General features: G+C 38.9%; 2 protein-coding genes across 3 annotated transcripts in view; one reads left to right on the forward strand and one right to left on the reverse strand.

The window, feature by feature from the left end:
* Window positions 1-1,148: 1,148 nt before the first annotated feature.
* mad2l1bp (MAD2L1 binding protein) lies at window positions 1,149-10,712 on the reverse strand. The gene is made up of 3 exons (XM_061960194.1): window positions 10,447-10,712; window positions 5,932-6,182; window positions 1,149-2,043 (listed from the first exon to the last, which is right to left on the reverse strand). Exons 1-3 carry the CDS (start codon window positions 10,556-10,558, stop codon window positions 1,525-1,527), a joined length of 882 nt encoding a protein of 293 aa, XP_061816178.1. The 5' UTR covers window positions 10,559-10,712; the 3' UTR covers window positions 1,149-1,524.
* Window positions 10,713-11,127: 415 nt separating this feature from the next.
* kif16bb (kinesin family member 16Bb) overlaps window positions 11,128-17,390 on the forward strand; it is a 51,449-nt gene continuing 45,186 nt past the window's right edge. For both annotated transcript variants that reach the window (XM_061960206.1, XM_061960214.1), the window contains exons 1-5: window positions 11,128-11,247; window positions 11,306-11,369; window positions 11,439-11,546; window positions 11,624-11,740; window positions 15,251-15,351. In XM_061960206.1, the coding sequence (XP_061816190.1) occupies window positions 11,201-11,247; window positions 11,306-11,369; window positions 11,439-11,546; window positions 11,624-11,740; window positions 15,251-15,351 (437 nt within the window). In that variant the 5' untranslated portion in view covers window positions 11,128-11,200. The remainder of the gene's footprint in view (window positions 11,248-11,305; window positions 11,370-11,438; window positions 11,547-11,623; window positions 11,741-15,250; window positions 15,352-17,390) is intronic.

Below are 17,390 nucleotides of genomic sequence, written 5' to 3' on the forward strand. Positions count from 1 at the left end.
TGCTGCCCTATGAGACTTATTATACTCTAAAAATGTTGATCTTACTTAAAAATGCACGCATTTAGTTGTATTCAGTGTTAAAAAATATTATATGGCTGTCACAGAAATACATTATAAAATATTTGGCTTTCATGGCTCTCTCAGCCAAAAAGGTTCCCGACCCCTGATGTAGAGTGATCTGAGCCAAGGATTTCGTTGTGGCTTGTGCAGCCTTTTGAGACATTCGTGATTTAGGGCTATATAAATAAACTTTGATTGACTGATTGATTGACGTCATGGCTTTAAAGGCCTACATGGTTCTCATCTTTTTTCACCAAGTACCACCTCAGTAATCCCTTGGCTCTGCAAGTACCACCATAATGACCAACAATAAAATACAGTAGCATAGCAGCCTAAGTATTCATTAAAAACAAGGCAGAGGTTTTACATAGCAAGTATATTTAATGTTTGGCCATTGCATTGCACACAGTTTAAACAGTAATACTGTGTTTGAATATTTAATTAAGTGTTTTTTTTGGCGTATCAGTTTGCAGAGCCGTGTACAGAGAATATTGACAAGTTAACAACAGGCGCCTTATTTAGTACCTGCTGCTTCAAAATGGTACACAACATGGCGCCTTGTAGTCACGTGAGTGCCTTTTGACCAATCATTAAGGAGCCCGCTTGAAAGCGGGTTGTCCGTACTCACTCTGTACATGGATCTGACAGCTTGAGAATCACTGGCCTGACTGTTCCCCTGGCTACCCTTTACTGTTTCTTCATGTGGTAATCCTCTATATCTACTGAATTGTACATTTTATATTTGCAGTCTCGGTTTTAAGCAAATGAATTATTTTCAGATTTTGTACTCTTAATGCTATTTATTTTATTAATTTGCACTATCTGGCATTCTGAGGACAGCAAATAAAAAACAAAAAAACACCCACAAGTAAACATGCTTGATGTGCAATGTAAACACTTTGAATTAAAGAAGTAAACTTTTCCCTTCTCTCTCAGCAATGTGAACATATACTGTTGTATATTTATTCTTAATGAATAAAGTTGAATCATTAGGTAAATACACAAAAGAAAAACTGAAATGGACTATTGCTGTGCGAGCTATATTTATCATGATTTAAGTACCGGTACTTGTGAACAGGTTTGGTCAATTTGCAGAGACAGAAATACTGAAATGTGAAGATGATAATCCTCTGTGATCGTGGAGGAATAGTCACACATATGCCAGTATTTAAAATTAATGATATTAGCCTATTTCTGGTATTTTTTTAGCCCATTCACTGACAAAAACAATTTAATAAATGATGCATACTAATGACAGCCTAATGTTTTGATAGCAAAAAAGTCAGCATTAGACAGATTTCAAGTAAGAATGAGTTTTTATACATGATGCAACTTGAAGTTGACCATGAAATCATTCATACAAATATTTAAAACTATATACTGTACGTAAAAATACGTCAATACTTAAATATTTAAAATTCCTCCAGTTTAAAAAGCAGCACAAATAATACCCTTTTTTTTTTTTTAGAGACAAAAGCCATTGATGGCTGTGGGTGCTTGAAACCAAACATACTCCTGACAGTCCATGTTAGTGTTGCCGCAGCTGCATGGATCACTAGAAAGTGCAATGATTTGATTTTTCACACATGTTGGCAGTTTAAAGTGCAGTTTAGGGTGGAACCAACCTACCCCGCAGTCCCTGTGGGCCAGCGCTAAGACTCTGGTTGTGGTTAAACGCACGGGGCCGCTGTCAGACAAGAAGTCAGCGACAAAGAGCGAGCGGAAGAGATGTCTTAAGCACGTCGACACACGGAGGCAGTGACCCCCCCCGTCCAATACCAGATTCTCCATGTTGATCTCGTAGCTCTCCTTGGGGAGGATGACTGAGCCACCTATGAGCAGCAGCACTCGGGGGACATGGCTCATGGAGAAGAGCACTTCCAGCTGCTGCAGCACCTCCTCCACGGCCTGCAGCGTCTTTTGACACTTTCGCCTGTTTAAATTAGCCTGATGAACTTGCTTCTGACTCACGACAGCTTCATCCTGGGAGGTTACAAAACAAACACACTTAATTTTAAACGGTAACTGCACTTTTTTAAATGTTGTTATGTCTATCATTCACAATCCCTATGTAAGACAAGAACACATTTCTTTTTTTTTTTTGCACTCAAATTTGTAAAACACAGCAAGTACAAGGTCGCTAACACTAAAACTAGAGATGTCGATGCCGATAAATGTGTTAAAATGTAATATCGTCTCCGCTCGGGATGGTGTCCTGCTGGCCCCACTATGGACTGGACTCTTACTATTATGTTGGATCCACTATGGACTGGACTCTCACAATATTATGTCCGACCCACTCGACATCCATTGCATTCGGTCTCCCCTATAGGGGGAGGGTTACCCTCATATGCGGTCCTCTCCAAGGTTTCTCATAGTCATTCACATTGACGTCCCACTGGGGTGAGTTTTTCCTTGCCCTTATGTGGGCTCTGTACCGAGGATGTCGTTGTGGCTTGTGCAGCCCTTTGAGACACTTGTGATTTAGGGCTATATAAATAAACATTGATTGATTGATTGATATCGGAAATTATCAGTATTGTTTTTTTTATTATCGGTATCGTTTAATTTTTTATTTTTTATTAAATCAACATAAAAAACACAAGATACACTTACAATTAGTGCACCAACCCAAAAAACCTTCCTCCCCCATTTACACATTCACACAAAAGGGTTGTTTCTTTGTTATTAATATTCTGGTTCCTACATTATATATATCAATACAGTCTGCAAGGGATACAGTCCGTAAGCACATGATGTGCGTGCTGCTGGTCCACTAATAGTACTAACCTTTAACAGTTAATTTTACTAATTTTCATTAAATACTAGTTTCTATGTAACTGTTTTTATATTGTTTTACTTTCTTTTTTATTCAAGAAAAGGTTTTTAATTTATTTATCTTATTTTATTACTTTTTTAAAAAGTAAATAATAAATGGGTTGTACTTGTATAGCGCTTTTCTACCTTCAAGGTACCGGTACTCAAAGCGCTTTGACACTACTTCCACATTTACCCATTCACACACACATTCACACACTGATGGAGGGAGCTGCCATGCAAGGCGCTAACCAGCACCCATCAGGAGCAAGGGTGAAGTGTCTTGCTCAGGACACAACGGACATGACGAGGTTGGTACTAGGTGGGGATTGAACCAGGGACCCTCGGGTCGCGCACGGCCACTCTTCCACTGCGCCACGCAGTCCCTTAAAAGTACCTTATCTTCACCATACCTGGTTGTCCAAATTAGGCATGATGTGTTAATTCCACGACTGTATATATCGGTTGATATCGGTAATTAAAGAGTTTGACAATATCGGATATCGACAAAAAGCCATTATCGACATCCCTAACTAAAACTAATGCGAGTCATCTATTGCGGCCATTAAGCCTTATAAAAAACATCCAAAAACCGCCAACTATATCCCATTTACATACTGTGACATGAACATTTACCAAACGCTAATGCAGAGGAACGACTTATAGCGGTGCCATGATCACAGAGAAGTAACAAGCCTTTGCTGCAACATTGACATACCGAGCCGGTGAGCTGTTGCACCGCCTCTGAGTTGGTAAAAGTTAATTTGAGATTATAAATCATGCCTCTCACTTGTATAGTAAAAGGTTGTGGCCATAAACTGAGAAGTTAGACCGACACACACAAAACAAACTTTTTTTTTAATTTTTTATACCTGCGTAAGGATGATTAATTCTTTATCTAAATGGGAAGATATGAACATCCCAGTGAGAGAAGACATTGTACAGCAAGTGATTGTTTGATTATATTCGTAGTTTGTAGTTCTTGTTTAGCACTTAGAAATACTGCTAATTGCTGGAGCTGCTTATCCCTCAGCTTCTAAAACTCGCAGCTCATCCCCTTTATTTATATTCAGGCTAAAAAATATAATGTTTTTCCTTCAGCTTAAAATAAGCAAAATACGTGAATATTACATGTTATTAGGAATGTGCCGGTTAATACAATACATATACAGTCGTGGCCAAAAGTTTACATACACTTGTAAAGAACATAATGTCATGGCTGTCTTGAGTTTCTAATCATTTCTACAACTGTTATTTTTGTGATAGAGTGATTGGAGCACACTTGTTTGTCACAAAAAACATTCATGAAGTTTGGTTATTTTATGAATTTATTATGGGTCTACTAAAAATGTGACCAAATCTGCTGGGTCAAAAGTATACAGACAGCAATGTTAATATTTGGTTACATGTCCCTTGGCAAGTTTCACTGCAATAAGGCACTTTTGGTAGCCATCCACAAGCTTCTGGTTGAATTTTTGACCACTCCTCTTGACACAATTGGTACAGTTCAGCTAAATTTGTTGGTTTCCTGACATGGACTTGTTTCTTCAGCACCACCATACTTGACGCTAGGTATGGTGTTCCTGGGATTACAGGCCTCACTTTTTCTCCTCCAAACATATTGCTGGGTATTGTAGCCAAACAGCTACATTTTTGTTTCATCTGACATAACATGGACAAAGATAAGACCTTCTGGAGGAAAGTTATGTGGTCAGATGAAACAAAAATTGAGCTGTTTGGCCACATTACCCAGCAATATGTTTGAAGGAGCAAAGGTGAGGCCTTTAATCCCAGGAACATCATTCATACCATCAAGCATGGTGGTGGTAGTATTATGCTTTGGGCCTGTTTTGCTGCCAATGGAACTGTTTCTTTACAGAGAGTAAATGGGACAATGAAAAAGGATGATTACCTCCAAATTCTTCAGGACAACCTAAAATCATCAGCCCAGAGGTTGGGTGTTCTAACAGGACAATGACCCCAAACACATGTCAAAAGTGGTAAAGGAATGGCTAAACCAGGCTTGAACAAAGGTTTTAGAATGGCCTTCCCAAAGTACTGACTTAAATGTGTGGACAATGCTGAAGAAACAAGTCCATGTCAGAAAACCAACACATTTAGTTGAACTGCACCAATTTTGTCAAGAGGAGTGGTCAAAAATTCAACCAGAAGCTTGCTAGAAGCTTGTGGGTGGCTACCAAAAGCGCCTTATTGCAGTGAAACTTGCCAAAAGACATGTAACCAAATTAGGGCTGCAACTAACAACTAATTTGATAATCGATTAATCTGTACATTATTACTTCCATTAATCGATTAATAATCGGATAAAAGAGACAAACTACATTTCTATCCTTTCCAGTATTTTATTGAAAAAAAACAACCATTATACTGGCACCATACTTATTTTGATTATTGTTTCTCAGCTGTTTGTAAATGTTGCAGATTATAAATAAAGGTGTATTAAAAAAAAAGAAAAAAAAAGTAGCCTCTGCGCATGCGCATAGCATAGATCCAACGAATCGATGACTAAATTAATCGCCAACTATTTTTATAATAGATTTAATCGATTAGTTGTTGCAGCCCTAAACCAAATATTAACATTGCTGTATGTATACTTTTGACCCAGCAGATTTGGTCACATTTTCAGTAGACCTATACCAAATTCATAAAAGAACCAAACTTCATGAATGTTTTTTGTGACAAACAAGTATGTGCTCCAATCACTCTATCACAAAAAAGTAAGAGTTGTAGAAATTATTAGAAACTCAAGACAGCCATGGTATTATGTTCTTTTGACCACGACTGTATACAGTACTTGCAAGATGTATACAAATCTGAGGTTTTCGATATTTTTTTACAGCACTTAATAGGTGGAATAGATCGTCTTCCTTTACCTTCAAAGTTTGCGGAGTCTTGCTAGCGTTTATTTACGAGTTAGAGTGCATTAAAAAAAAAAGGGTGCTTGTCTCACAAAAGGTTTATAAACGATGGGCAAAATTCTGAAATTCTGTCAATGATAAAAAAATAATGTGCAATAAGGTCTGATATTTTCACCGATTTATCTTGTTTCCTCTGAGAGTACACCAGTTGGTCAAAGGTCATGGGCAGTTGTTGTCTTTGATATAAAATAAATTTGAGGACCTCGCTGACAAAACGGCAGCAGCCTTCCTTAGTCACAGTTCCCGGGAAGACAACATTCATGCAGCCTTCCTCCTTTGCTCTTCTCGACATCTCTGAGTCACTCTCAGCTGTCTTGCAATGCTGAGGACTGGCGGTCATGATGCAATGTCCCTCCTGTGTGTTTTCTGTCAACACAATGAGAGTAAGAATGCATTAGGCCAGGGGTCGGCAACCCAAAATGTTAAAAAAGCCATATTGGACCGAAAATAAAAATGAAAAAAAATCTGTCTGGAGCCGAAAAAAATTGAAAGCTTTGTGTAAGTGTTATAATGAAGACACCACATGATGTAAGTGTCTATAATAGCTATATTAGCCAACTGTCAAAATGACTTACGCAAATCTTTGTTGACAGAAATGTTGAAATGTAATATTTATTGTACACATTTTTACAACATTCGAAATCATTAGTAAAATTGAGACTTCTCAGAGGGTGAGATAACTCCTGGAAATTATTAATAATTATTTAGGTTATTTTCAAAACCCTTTGCTTGATGGTGTGAATAGTATTCACCAGTGAAAGTCCTGGATTAAATAAAAACGTACTACATAATAGGGCTGGGCGATATGGCCTTTTTTTAAATATCTCGATAATTTTAGGCCATATCGCGATACACGATATATGTCTCTCGATATTTTGCCTTAGCCTAGAATTAACACTTGATACATATAATCACAGCAGTATGATGATTTTATGTGTCTACATTAAAACATTCTTGTTCATACTGCATTAATATATGCTCATTTTAAACTTTCATGCAGAGAGGGAAATCACAACTAAGTCAATTGACCAACACTGTATTCATTAAACAGTTATTAAGCAGTGGCACAAACATTCATGTCATTTCCAAAACAGAAAGTGCAAAATTGTCAGTCATTTTAAAACAAGCTATTAGTGCACTTTTGTGCATGATGTCTCTAAGTTGACAAATCAAAACAACACTAAATTAAAGTGCACTTTTTGTACAGAACGCCACTACAATAGTTTAAAACAAATAAAGTGCACTTTTGTACATGTCACACAAGATATTTCAATAAGTGTCAAAAAAAAATTAGCTGCTTAATAGGAAATCAAATTGTGTACGTCCTTCGCTATGTGGACGTTATCTCTTTTGTTGTTGACTATTTTTTTCATACGGCGTTGATCTGGAAATGTTTGCCTCGGCATTTTGATGGTGTGGGCGTGTGGCACCGAATGGAGATGTTGACATGCGGAGTAAGCACTCTACATTCTCTAGCAGGTGACTTTTCAAATGATGCTAGATATTAGCAGTAATGCTACTTTTTGTAGCAATGCTTTTTCCCCACGCTTGACAAATTACGGTTGTCTGTTCAACATATTCCCACTTGAAGCCAAACCACCGCCAGACGATGGACCCCGTGCTGTTTTTCTTGGGAATTAATTCTTCCTTCATTTGTTACCAGATTCACATCTTCTCTCTCTCGTATTACCCCTCGCACCACAGCTAACTTTAGCCATGCTGCTACCTCTCTGCTGCGTGAGGGCGTATACGTATGTGACGTATGACGTGACAGTATGTGACGTATGTAAGAAGGTGCGCTCGCTGTCTGTGAGAAGGACAGACAAGAAAGAGTGGGAACAGCCTGCAGTGTAATGTACGCAGCTAAAAGCAACTGCGTGAGAACGTATACCGGTACTTGAATATCACGATATAGTCATTTTCTATATCGCACAGAGACAAACCCGCGATATATCGCCCAGCCCTAAAATGTATGCATTATCCTGTTATATCTTACATTCTATATTGTGTTTTGGAAAATGGTTGTAATAAACGTTAATTCATCAAAAAAAACAATACAAAAGAAAACTAATTGTAATGCATATGTAAATGTATTCAGTTATAAACATTCATTCACTTTCATCTTTCCTTCATGGATCTAAACTTTACCGCTGCCGGTATTTTTTTTTCTATATTTGAATTGAACAAATATTGATTTATTTGTATTTTGTATTTGTAGGTGTATTTATTTTTGCTTCGGTCATGAAATGATAATAATGGTGTGCCAGGGCATACATGCATATGACACATTAAAGTGATTATTCTCACCTGTATGTAGATCATCAGTCCTTTAAAAACCGCCACATCTACACTTTCATGGCAAATAATACCAACAAACTTAGAATTTGGCAAGTTAGTTTCAATGTCATTTAATACAGTTGCACTCAATGCCTCTAGCATTTCATCTCTGGCTTGGTAATGGCCATAAGCTGTGTGTTCCCCTTTAAGAATGGCGGTATGTGGGGTGAGTGACGTGTGTAAGTGAGTCGGCAAGTTAGGAGAGGTAACGCTAGGAGTCTTAATAGCATGGTGGATGTCCGCTTGGCTTTGTGGAAAACATAAAGAGTTGTAACAAATCGACGGCCTCGTCATTCCGACCAAAGAGCGGAACTGTAGGGACCCACTGCCGGGTAAAATGGAGGGTGTTACCCCCCCGACCACGATCTGGGAGCCGACAAGCAGGATTCAACATGATGATTCTTGGTGCCTGGTGAGGCTGGATCGTTGAAAATCAGTGCACCCGATCGTAAAGGTGTTCTTTTTATTAGCCTGTTTACATGGCGTGTAAAACATCTTTCCATTTTCATAAGTGAGCCATTTGCTGCAAAGTGGTTTTATTGGGTTTATTGCTCGCCATGGCAAAAACAATAACACGTGGGAGTCCTAATGCCGGAAATGCAGTATTTGTGATTGATAAAACTTTTGGCAAATCAAAATGTAAGAAATTGTACCGGAAAATTCGTTACTTTGAAGTCGACCAACAAAAACGCAATAAACGGGGAAGGAAATTTGACTCTGCAAATATAAACAAAACACTGTTTTGACACAAAGAAGGCAGGGTCGGTAAAAAATAAATAAAAAATCTGCGTCTGAAAGTGCGCGTCCTTTCTTATTTCAATGTGTAAAAAGACACAAAAAGTGCGCACAAGTATTATGCTCAGACTTTAAATACTGGTCAAAATTGGCCAAAGATGCATTACACTAATAAATGTGAGGATTTTTGCATTTAATTTACAAATATTTTAATAAAATTGTATTAATGACACAAACAGCACACCCACTCTAATGTGGTAAATAAGTGTAAAAATAAAACACTGAATTCCAAAAAACTAAAAGGGAAAAACTGAGTTTTATTGTTGTTTTTCTTTAATATTGCTATTTTATTCTAATTTATCGTTGTTACTATTATTATTGTTTTACTCGCAGTGGATTATTTGTTACTTATTTATATCCTCTGTTCTTTTAAATGTTATAATAAAATTGAGTTTTGGTGGTATAATAAATACCTAATTTTGTACTTGTGGAGGTTTATTTGTTACTAATTTATATCCTCTGATCTTTAAAATTTAGTTTTGGTGGTACAATAAATACTAAAGTTTTCCAATTAATGAATAATAATACATTATTTTCCCATAATCGTCCAGCTACTATCTACTCATCCATATCTATGGCTGAAGGTGTTCGTAGCTGGCGGCAGCACTGTGTGGATATACATGTGCTAATTTCCTCTAACAAGGTTCCAGTTAGACTTCTGTTGAATTGAATTATTCTGAAGTGATCCGTTGATACTTCAAAACTACAAGACTTAGAAGGACGACCCTATCCTTTAAACCAGGGCTCGGGGGGCCGCATTGGGTTAAAAAAATTGGGTATACATATATATGTATATATATGTATACATATATATATATTCCTGGCACACTAATTGACTGAGCGTGATGATGTCACGTTATTGATGGGAAAATGCATTTTCAGACAATATGATTTGCCTGGGGGCAGCACGGTGGAACAGGGGTAAGTGCGTCTGCCTCACAATACGAAGGTCCTGGGTTCGATCCTGCGCTCGGTATCTTTCTGTGTGGAGTTTGCATGTCCTCCCCGTGACTGCGCGGGTTCCCTCCGGGTACTCCGGCTTCCTCCCACCTCCAAAGACATGCACCTGGGGATAGGTTGATTGGCAACACTAAATTGGCCCTAGTGTGTGAATGTTGTCTATCTGTGTTGGCCCTGTGATGAGATAGCGACTTGTCCAGGGTGTACCCCGCCTTCCGCCCGAGTGCAGCTGAGATGGGCTCCGGCACCCCCCACGACCCCAAAAGGGACAAGCGGTAGAAAATGGATGGATGGAACTTGGGACATCCCGCGGGCCGGATTTTGGACGCTGGCGGTTCGGATCCGGTTTGGGAACCCCTGCTTTAGACTCTTCTTTTAAAGGAAAAGTTACAACCTGCTGCCCTGGGTCCCAGCGTCCCCCATGTTCCATAAATAACATTGCAGACCTATATTGTTTGAGCACGACACAGTGGTAATTTATTCCTTTACAAAGACCAACATATATATTTTCAAACACGAATGATTGACGATCTTTTACCTTCGGCGGAACCACGACATGTTGAATCCTCGGGAACATTTAGCATCGCTATAGCCGTCGTCTTATCGATTTCCTCAGCTTTGTTTTTTGTAGGCGGCGATGGCTGCTTCATTACTAATATGTTAACACTGTTGTCGACTGTGGTGATTTGTTAAAAAGCAACTTTTCAAATGTTTTTCGGGTGAGCTCGAAACTTCCTGCACACATTTGAAAGTCGCAACTGGTCGCCGTAATGCATCATGGGACACGTTAGTCACGTGGTGCATTCAATTGCAATCGGAAACCTCGGATTTCCTAGCGCTACTCAAACTGCGTGTTTATTTTGCAAATATGCAGATATCTAATCGTCGCCATTCACTACACATGTGAGTGTCATAATATAACCACACAATATTGCGCGAGTTAACGGGAAAATGCAAATGATACAGTCCTGTTATAATATACAGTAGTCTCGTGTGTTCGTGGGTGTGTTATTAAATGAAAATTAAAGCAGACTGCACACACTTTAAGTAATAATAGGTAAAGTAATAAAAACGAGGATAAGTTCACTATATGTGATTATAATCACATTTTAAAGCATGGACATGTATTATAGTTTGTAAACAGTGACCTCTGCCGGAGAACAAATAAAGGACAACTAAAAGTAATTTGTCAAAAGACAGGTCACACAGGTGTGCTAATTGGTTGCTGGTGTGTTCAGGGTCATATAGACGCACATTTCCCTCACAGAAGGCCGCAGACCCCTTTCACTGTCATGGCTTCAGTTCTTGTTGCTGTCCGAGTCCGTCCACTTAACAAAAGGTAAAAGAAAATACATTCTAAGGCCTAGTTTACCTTTGACATGTTTGGTTCCCGGCAGAGAAAAGCAACTATCGTCCAAGGAGGTGACCCATTTGGATGGGAACACTATATTTCTGTATAAGGTACTGTGTGTTTCCAACAGGAATGCACTATGAGACAGATAATTATATGATGGTGTGCTTTTCAACTAGACATCATCTAGTCGAGGGTGCGAGAAGAAGAACACAAAAATATTTTCTTATGACTTCTCATATGATTCAACAGACAAAGGAAAACCTTCATTTGCATCCCAGGAAATGGTAACAATTACTTGAAAAAACAAAAATTGTATTGTCTTAAAGTGCAAGGTTGTTTGCTCAATTGTTCTTTTCTGCAGATTTTTAATGATTTGGGGCATGATGTCTTGAAAGCTGCATGTGAGGGATTTAATGCTTGTGTGTTTGCCTATGGACAAACTGGATCAGGAAAATCCTACACAATGATGGGTCACACGGTAAGGTTTTCAGTTATGTGACAACTACTTAAGTTCATACAGTACTTCTGTCAGTGTCAATCGGACATCAGCATGTTCAAATTTGTCCTACGGAGAGGTGTTTCTCACCCTCATGTTGTTGTGATTCAGGTAAAATATGAGCAACACTTCTCTGTATGATTTAGTGCATGTCTAAAACCACTGCAAATATTTTTCTTCTCATTCAAAACATTGCTTTAGTATTGAAACCTAAAGAAATTGTGCAGGTGTACCTAACATTTTGTACATTGGTTGGTTGGTATTGGTTTATTTTGAACCTGCACACAGTTACAATATGGTATACCACACATTACATGTCTAAAAAGGAGTAGGAACAAACAGAACTTCTTTAACGCTACCCATTTTTCAATTTCATAGCAATTGCTAACACATGTTTGTTCACGTCCTGTGTTGAATCTGTGGCACAAAAAAATTAAAAATAAATAACTAAAATTTTCAAAAATAAATGGCCAAGTTGTGATTGCCATGAGATTAATAATATTGTCTGATATTTTCGATAAGGTTCAAGATGTTATCAGGATTTTTCTTTGTACTCTGCAAGCCATTTTGAATTTGAACCAGTGGCGATTGCTCTGAGACTGCAAGGGAAGCTCAGCTTCCCCTAAAATGTAAAAACATAAGTGATTAAATACACTGTATAGTGTTGTGTGTACATGCTATTGACTAAATATGCGCTACAATGCGCTCTTTTGTTCAGAATCAGCTTCTTATCACAGGTAACGACGCGCCTTTCCTCTCTCTCATTCCTGCAGCTTCACGGTGCTTTAAACAGTATAGACGCTTGGCGTCCACAGACTTCAATGGGGAAGTAAAAACTGCTGTGAAACGAGACGAGTCATTGGATAAATGCTGGGCTTTGTCCCGCCCATCGGACGCGCAGCGTCTCTGGGGGTATATGGGGCAGTGGGCTGGCCTTGGCTGGCCCGGATGCTCAACATCTGCATGATGATTAAATTATTGTGCATACAATAATTACATTAAATTTAGGTTAAGGTTATATTTACAACTGTCAACCCCGCATGACCGGTCGCGGTGGTGGTCTCGCGATAGCTGGAAAGTCTCGCCTGTCTCTGTGCCGGTGTATGGGTCATTTGAATCCCTTGTCATAAAACTGAATGGTCCGTCTCCTATCACTGTAGCCACTGTTTACCATCCACTTAAGTCAAATTCAGAATTCATCAATTAATTTTCTGCCTTCCTCACTTTCATTTCATCCCATTCCCCTGATGTCATTATCCTTGGTGACTTTAATGTTCATATTGACAATGGTAATGACTACCTTTTACAAAAAACTTCATATCATGCCTGGACTGTTTTGTTGAGCAGCGGTTTGATTTTCCTACACATTCAAAAGGCTATCCTGGATCTACTCTGCTGCTCTGGTGTAACTCCCAATTTGTCTGCTTCTACTCTCCCCATATCTGACAACATGCTCAACAACTTATTTAATGTTAAGGTGACATTGTTCATAACCAAACTACCCCGTACAATCTTTTTTCGTAATATCGAGAACACTGATCCAACCGCACTGGCCATTGGTATTGCTGACCTTCCCAGTATTAACTTTAATTCTGCACCTGATGATCTACTGAGTCACTACGGTAATGGCCTTCACAATCTACTGGATTCCCTCAGCCCTTTTTAATCAGACTGTTTCATTTACCCAATCTGCACCTTGTTTTACTCCTGAACTACACCAACTGAAAGTTAAAGGTTGCCAACTGGAATGCTTCTACATGAAGACTGGTCTTACCATCCACAAGGAGGTCTTCTATACATTTTTCATCTTCTATAAGGACTCTCTCTCCACAGCAAAATCTAACAATGATGCAGATTTAATCAGGTCAGGTTCTGGCAACTCCCAAGCATTATTCTCCCTGGTTCACAAAACACTACACCCACCTGACTCTCTCCCTTCCAATTTTTACTCCACCAACTCCTGTAATTCCATTGTGACTTTTTTAATATTAAAATTGACACAATCCATTAGCAGTTAGTCCCCCAGATCTCAACGACCCTACCCCTCTGATGTTCCAATTGTTTTCTCTCGTCCATTCTGACTTTAATCTCCCCTTTGCTGCTGAAATAACCAACCTTGTCTGCGAATCTAAACCATCCACTTGCCAACTTGATCCTCTCCCTACTACTTTGGTCAAAGCTTTCATTCATACCCTGTCCCCTCTCGTAACTGCAATTACTCAATCCTCACTAATTTCTGGCACTGTTCTGTCACCCCTCAAATCAGCTGCAATAACCCCTGTTCTCATGTACCAGGTTTCTTGAGATTTCTAGTTCTTTATCGTCTATTACACCTACATCTACATTTGATTTATTTTACAATGTCAATGTCTGATTTTGTCTGTCAAGCGAACTGTTAGTTAATTTCTTCTGTTAATTCTATTAGCGTCTGTGTATTGTCTCCTGAAAAAAACGCAGTCGCGTTGTCTGCAAATATACTAACTTAAAATCCTGTAGCTTTACAAATATATCGTTTATATAGAGATTGAACAATTTTGGTTCTACTATTAAACCCTGGGGTACGCCACAAGATATTTACCTCTGTAGACGTGTGTACTCCTCGCTTCACCTATTGCTTCCTGTTGGTTAAATAGCTTCTTACCCAGTTCATGACCAGCCCTCTGATGCCATACCGTTCTAATTTTGGTAAGAGATTATGATTAATTGTGTCAAATGTTTTTAAGTCCATAAACACTGCAGCTGTACACCGTTAATGATCTATTGCATTGGTAATTTCCTGTTATTTGGATTCATGCCATCCATGTTGAGATGTTTGCGTACTACGCGATTGTTCCTTTTATTTATGAATTTGTCCAATATGTTGGTAAATAGTTTAGTAAGGAAACAGGGTTTATTGTTTGTAAACTGGTGTTTGTCTCCAGTCCTATAAATTGCATGCGTATTTACTCAAAACTTTTTATCATCCACGTCTTAAATCTAATAAAGCCCCAATGTCTCGATGTTATCAGCACTGCAGCACTTACCCTGCAAAACAACCTGGTAGTGCTTACCCAGCGTGACCATAACCGACACTTTACGCCTTTAGAAGATGACCTCATCAGACATCCCTCCTTTGCACTCTGTTTTTTCTCCGTTAATCAGAAAACGTGATGAGTGCAGCAGCCTGCAGCGCTCCCATTTCCCACCCTAATGTAAATTTCACATTAGGACATCATCCCAGCTGCTGTCGACTTCTGTGTTAATTACGTAACATTCCTAATGCTTGCTATCTGCTTCTTTGTAATTAAAACAAGAGATCACGAGATTGCCTCCAAGCTTCAGTAGCTTTATATTGTTTGTTGTGTGCCGCTGCCTTGGCGTGCTGCTTTCGTGTTAATAGAAAAGCATTGACAGTCATGGTTAAGTGAATACAAGAACTACAAACTGTCACTTCAGTGTTTTGTTCTAAATACAACACTTCTCTCTTTTTTTTTTTTTTTTTTGTTGCGGCAGGAGGAAAAAGGGTTAATTCCAAGGATCTGTGAAGGCTTGTTCTCCAAAATAGCTGAAAGAAGCATGCTCGATCATCATGTCTCATTTCGTACAGAAGTCAGGTAAGGGACCGTCATTCATCTTTATGCACTTATATTTCTACAAAGTGTGAAAACATATTGTTCCCTTTTATTAAAAAGCACAACAAAATAGATGTAAAAGCATTAAAAATAAGTTCCTACCTCAAAACCATCTTAAAAATTAGCAATACTCCCAGCATTTTTTTTTACCTGAGTGAGGATTGTGATGAATTCTTCATCTAAACGGGGAACACAAGTCTTGTGCTGAAAAAGGACATTGTACAGTAAGTGATTGTTTCATATGTTTGTAGTTTGTATTTCCTGTATAGCAATTAGCAGTAGTGCTACTTGATGCTAAGTGTTTCACTATAGCTTAAACTGCTTGGCGCACAACATCTAAAACGTTTAGCTCATTCTGTATATTCAGTACCAAAAATATAGGATTTTGGATCATCAGTTGTCCTAAAGTAGTAGTCGTTGGCACTCAAAGTCTGGCATTATTAGTAGCTGCTGTTGAAGGAAATTGTGAATGTTGCAAAGGGCTTTCAATACACCCAAAAAAATAAATGTTCTGGCAATGCTTAAAATGACCAAAATACAATAAATATTACATGTCAAGAATATGTTTACTACTTTACACACACACACACACACACACACACACACACACACACACACAGCATGTACATAAAATGTTGTTGGTTTATTAGAGGGCTTTATCGGCGGAATAGGTCGTATTCCCATTATTTGCATTGTTAGCCGTCTAGCATGAGCCGTATTTTAGAATTTGTAGAATGCATAAGAAAGCGAATTTTGTGTCGTCCTTGCCAGTTCCATGCAGGCCCTAAAAGGCTGTTAATGTGTTCCAACTTGTCGGATTATATTGTCAGCCATCTACTTTCCAGGTGAGATGCATGATTTTATGATCTAGAGTAAACGTGCAGGGAAGCGAGGAAGCAGCAGACCACTCGATTATGTAATAGGCACACAAACTTGCGATCACAGTGCTGCTATAGTTTGGGTTGGTGCTTAAAAAAAAAAACCCAATGCCACCAATACATGTTTAATATTATAATAAATAAATGATAAATGGGTTGTACTTGTATAGCGCTTTTCTACCTTCAAGGTACTCAAAGCGCTTTGACACTACTTCCACATTTACCCATTCACACACACATTCACACACTGATGGAGGGAGCTGCCATGCAAGGCGCTAACCAGCACCCATCAGGAGCAAGGGTGAAGTGTCTTGCTCAGGACACAACGGACATGACGAGGTTGGTACTAGGTGGGGATTGAACCAGGGACCCTCGGGTCGCGCACGGCCATTCTTCCACTGCGCCACGCCGTCCCCATATTCAAGTCACAAAATGTAAATTGAGTATTCTTGGCGCTTTTTGAATGGTTATTTATTGGCGGAATAGTGGAGCTCCCATTGTCTTTTATTTACATTTATCTAATATTTGGAATGCATTAAAAAAAGTCACAAAAAAAAGTCAGTCATGTGTTTCATAATGATTGTGAACGTTAGGCAAAATTCCCCAAAAAGTGCAGTTCCCCTTTAACTTGAACGCATGGATGGATGGTATGCATCGGCACTTGTGGCGCCCCCTAGGGAATGCTGCCCTGCCCATGTGGGTCAAACCTCAAGGACTGCAACTATAGTGCCTTGCCCCAAAGCACAGCTGCAATGCTCGGAAGAAGCTGGCATCAACCTATAACATTGGTTTACAATGTGGGTCACAATCTTGCGGATCTCAACTTCTCACAGAGCTTATTGCTCCCCGAAATACTTATTTACTGACTAATGAACGCTGTCACACCCCCACATTAACTAAGGCTAACTCTAAATAATATTGTGAAACGAGTACAGTAAATGTTTTTGGTTTTTCAAAAAGCAGAGATTGCTCCACTTTAAACCTCGTTCCCTGCTGAGTACCCTCAATGTGCACCTTGCCCTACTTTCATGCCACCTTTTGCTTGCAAAGAAGTAGGACTCTTAAAGCAGGAAGAAGATGTATGCCTTTTTTCTTTATTGTGTTTATGTGGGGTGTGAAAATTTGGGGTGTGCTGCTGATTAT

The sequence above is a fragment of the Nerophis lumbriciformis genome, linkage group LG02 (genome assembly GCF_033978685.3).
Source record: "Nerophis lumbriciformis linkage group LG02, RoL_Nlum_v2.1, whole genome shotgun sequence".
NCBI classification, from domain to species: Eukaryota; Metazoa; Chordata; class Actinopteri; order Syngnathiformes; family Syngnathidae; genus Nerophis; species Nerophis lumbriciformis.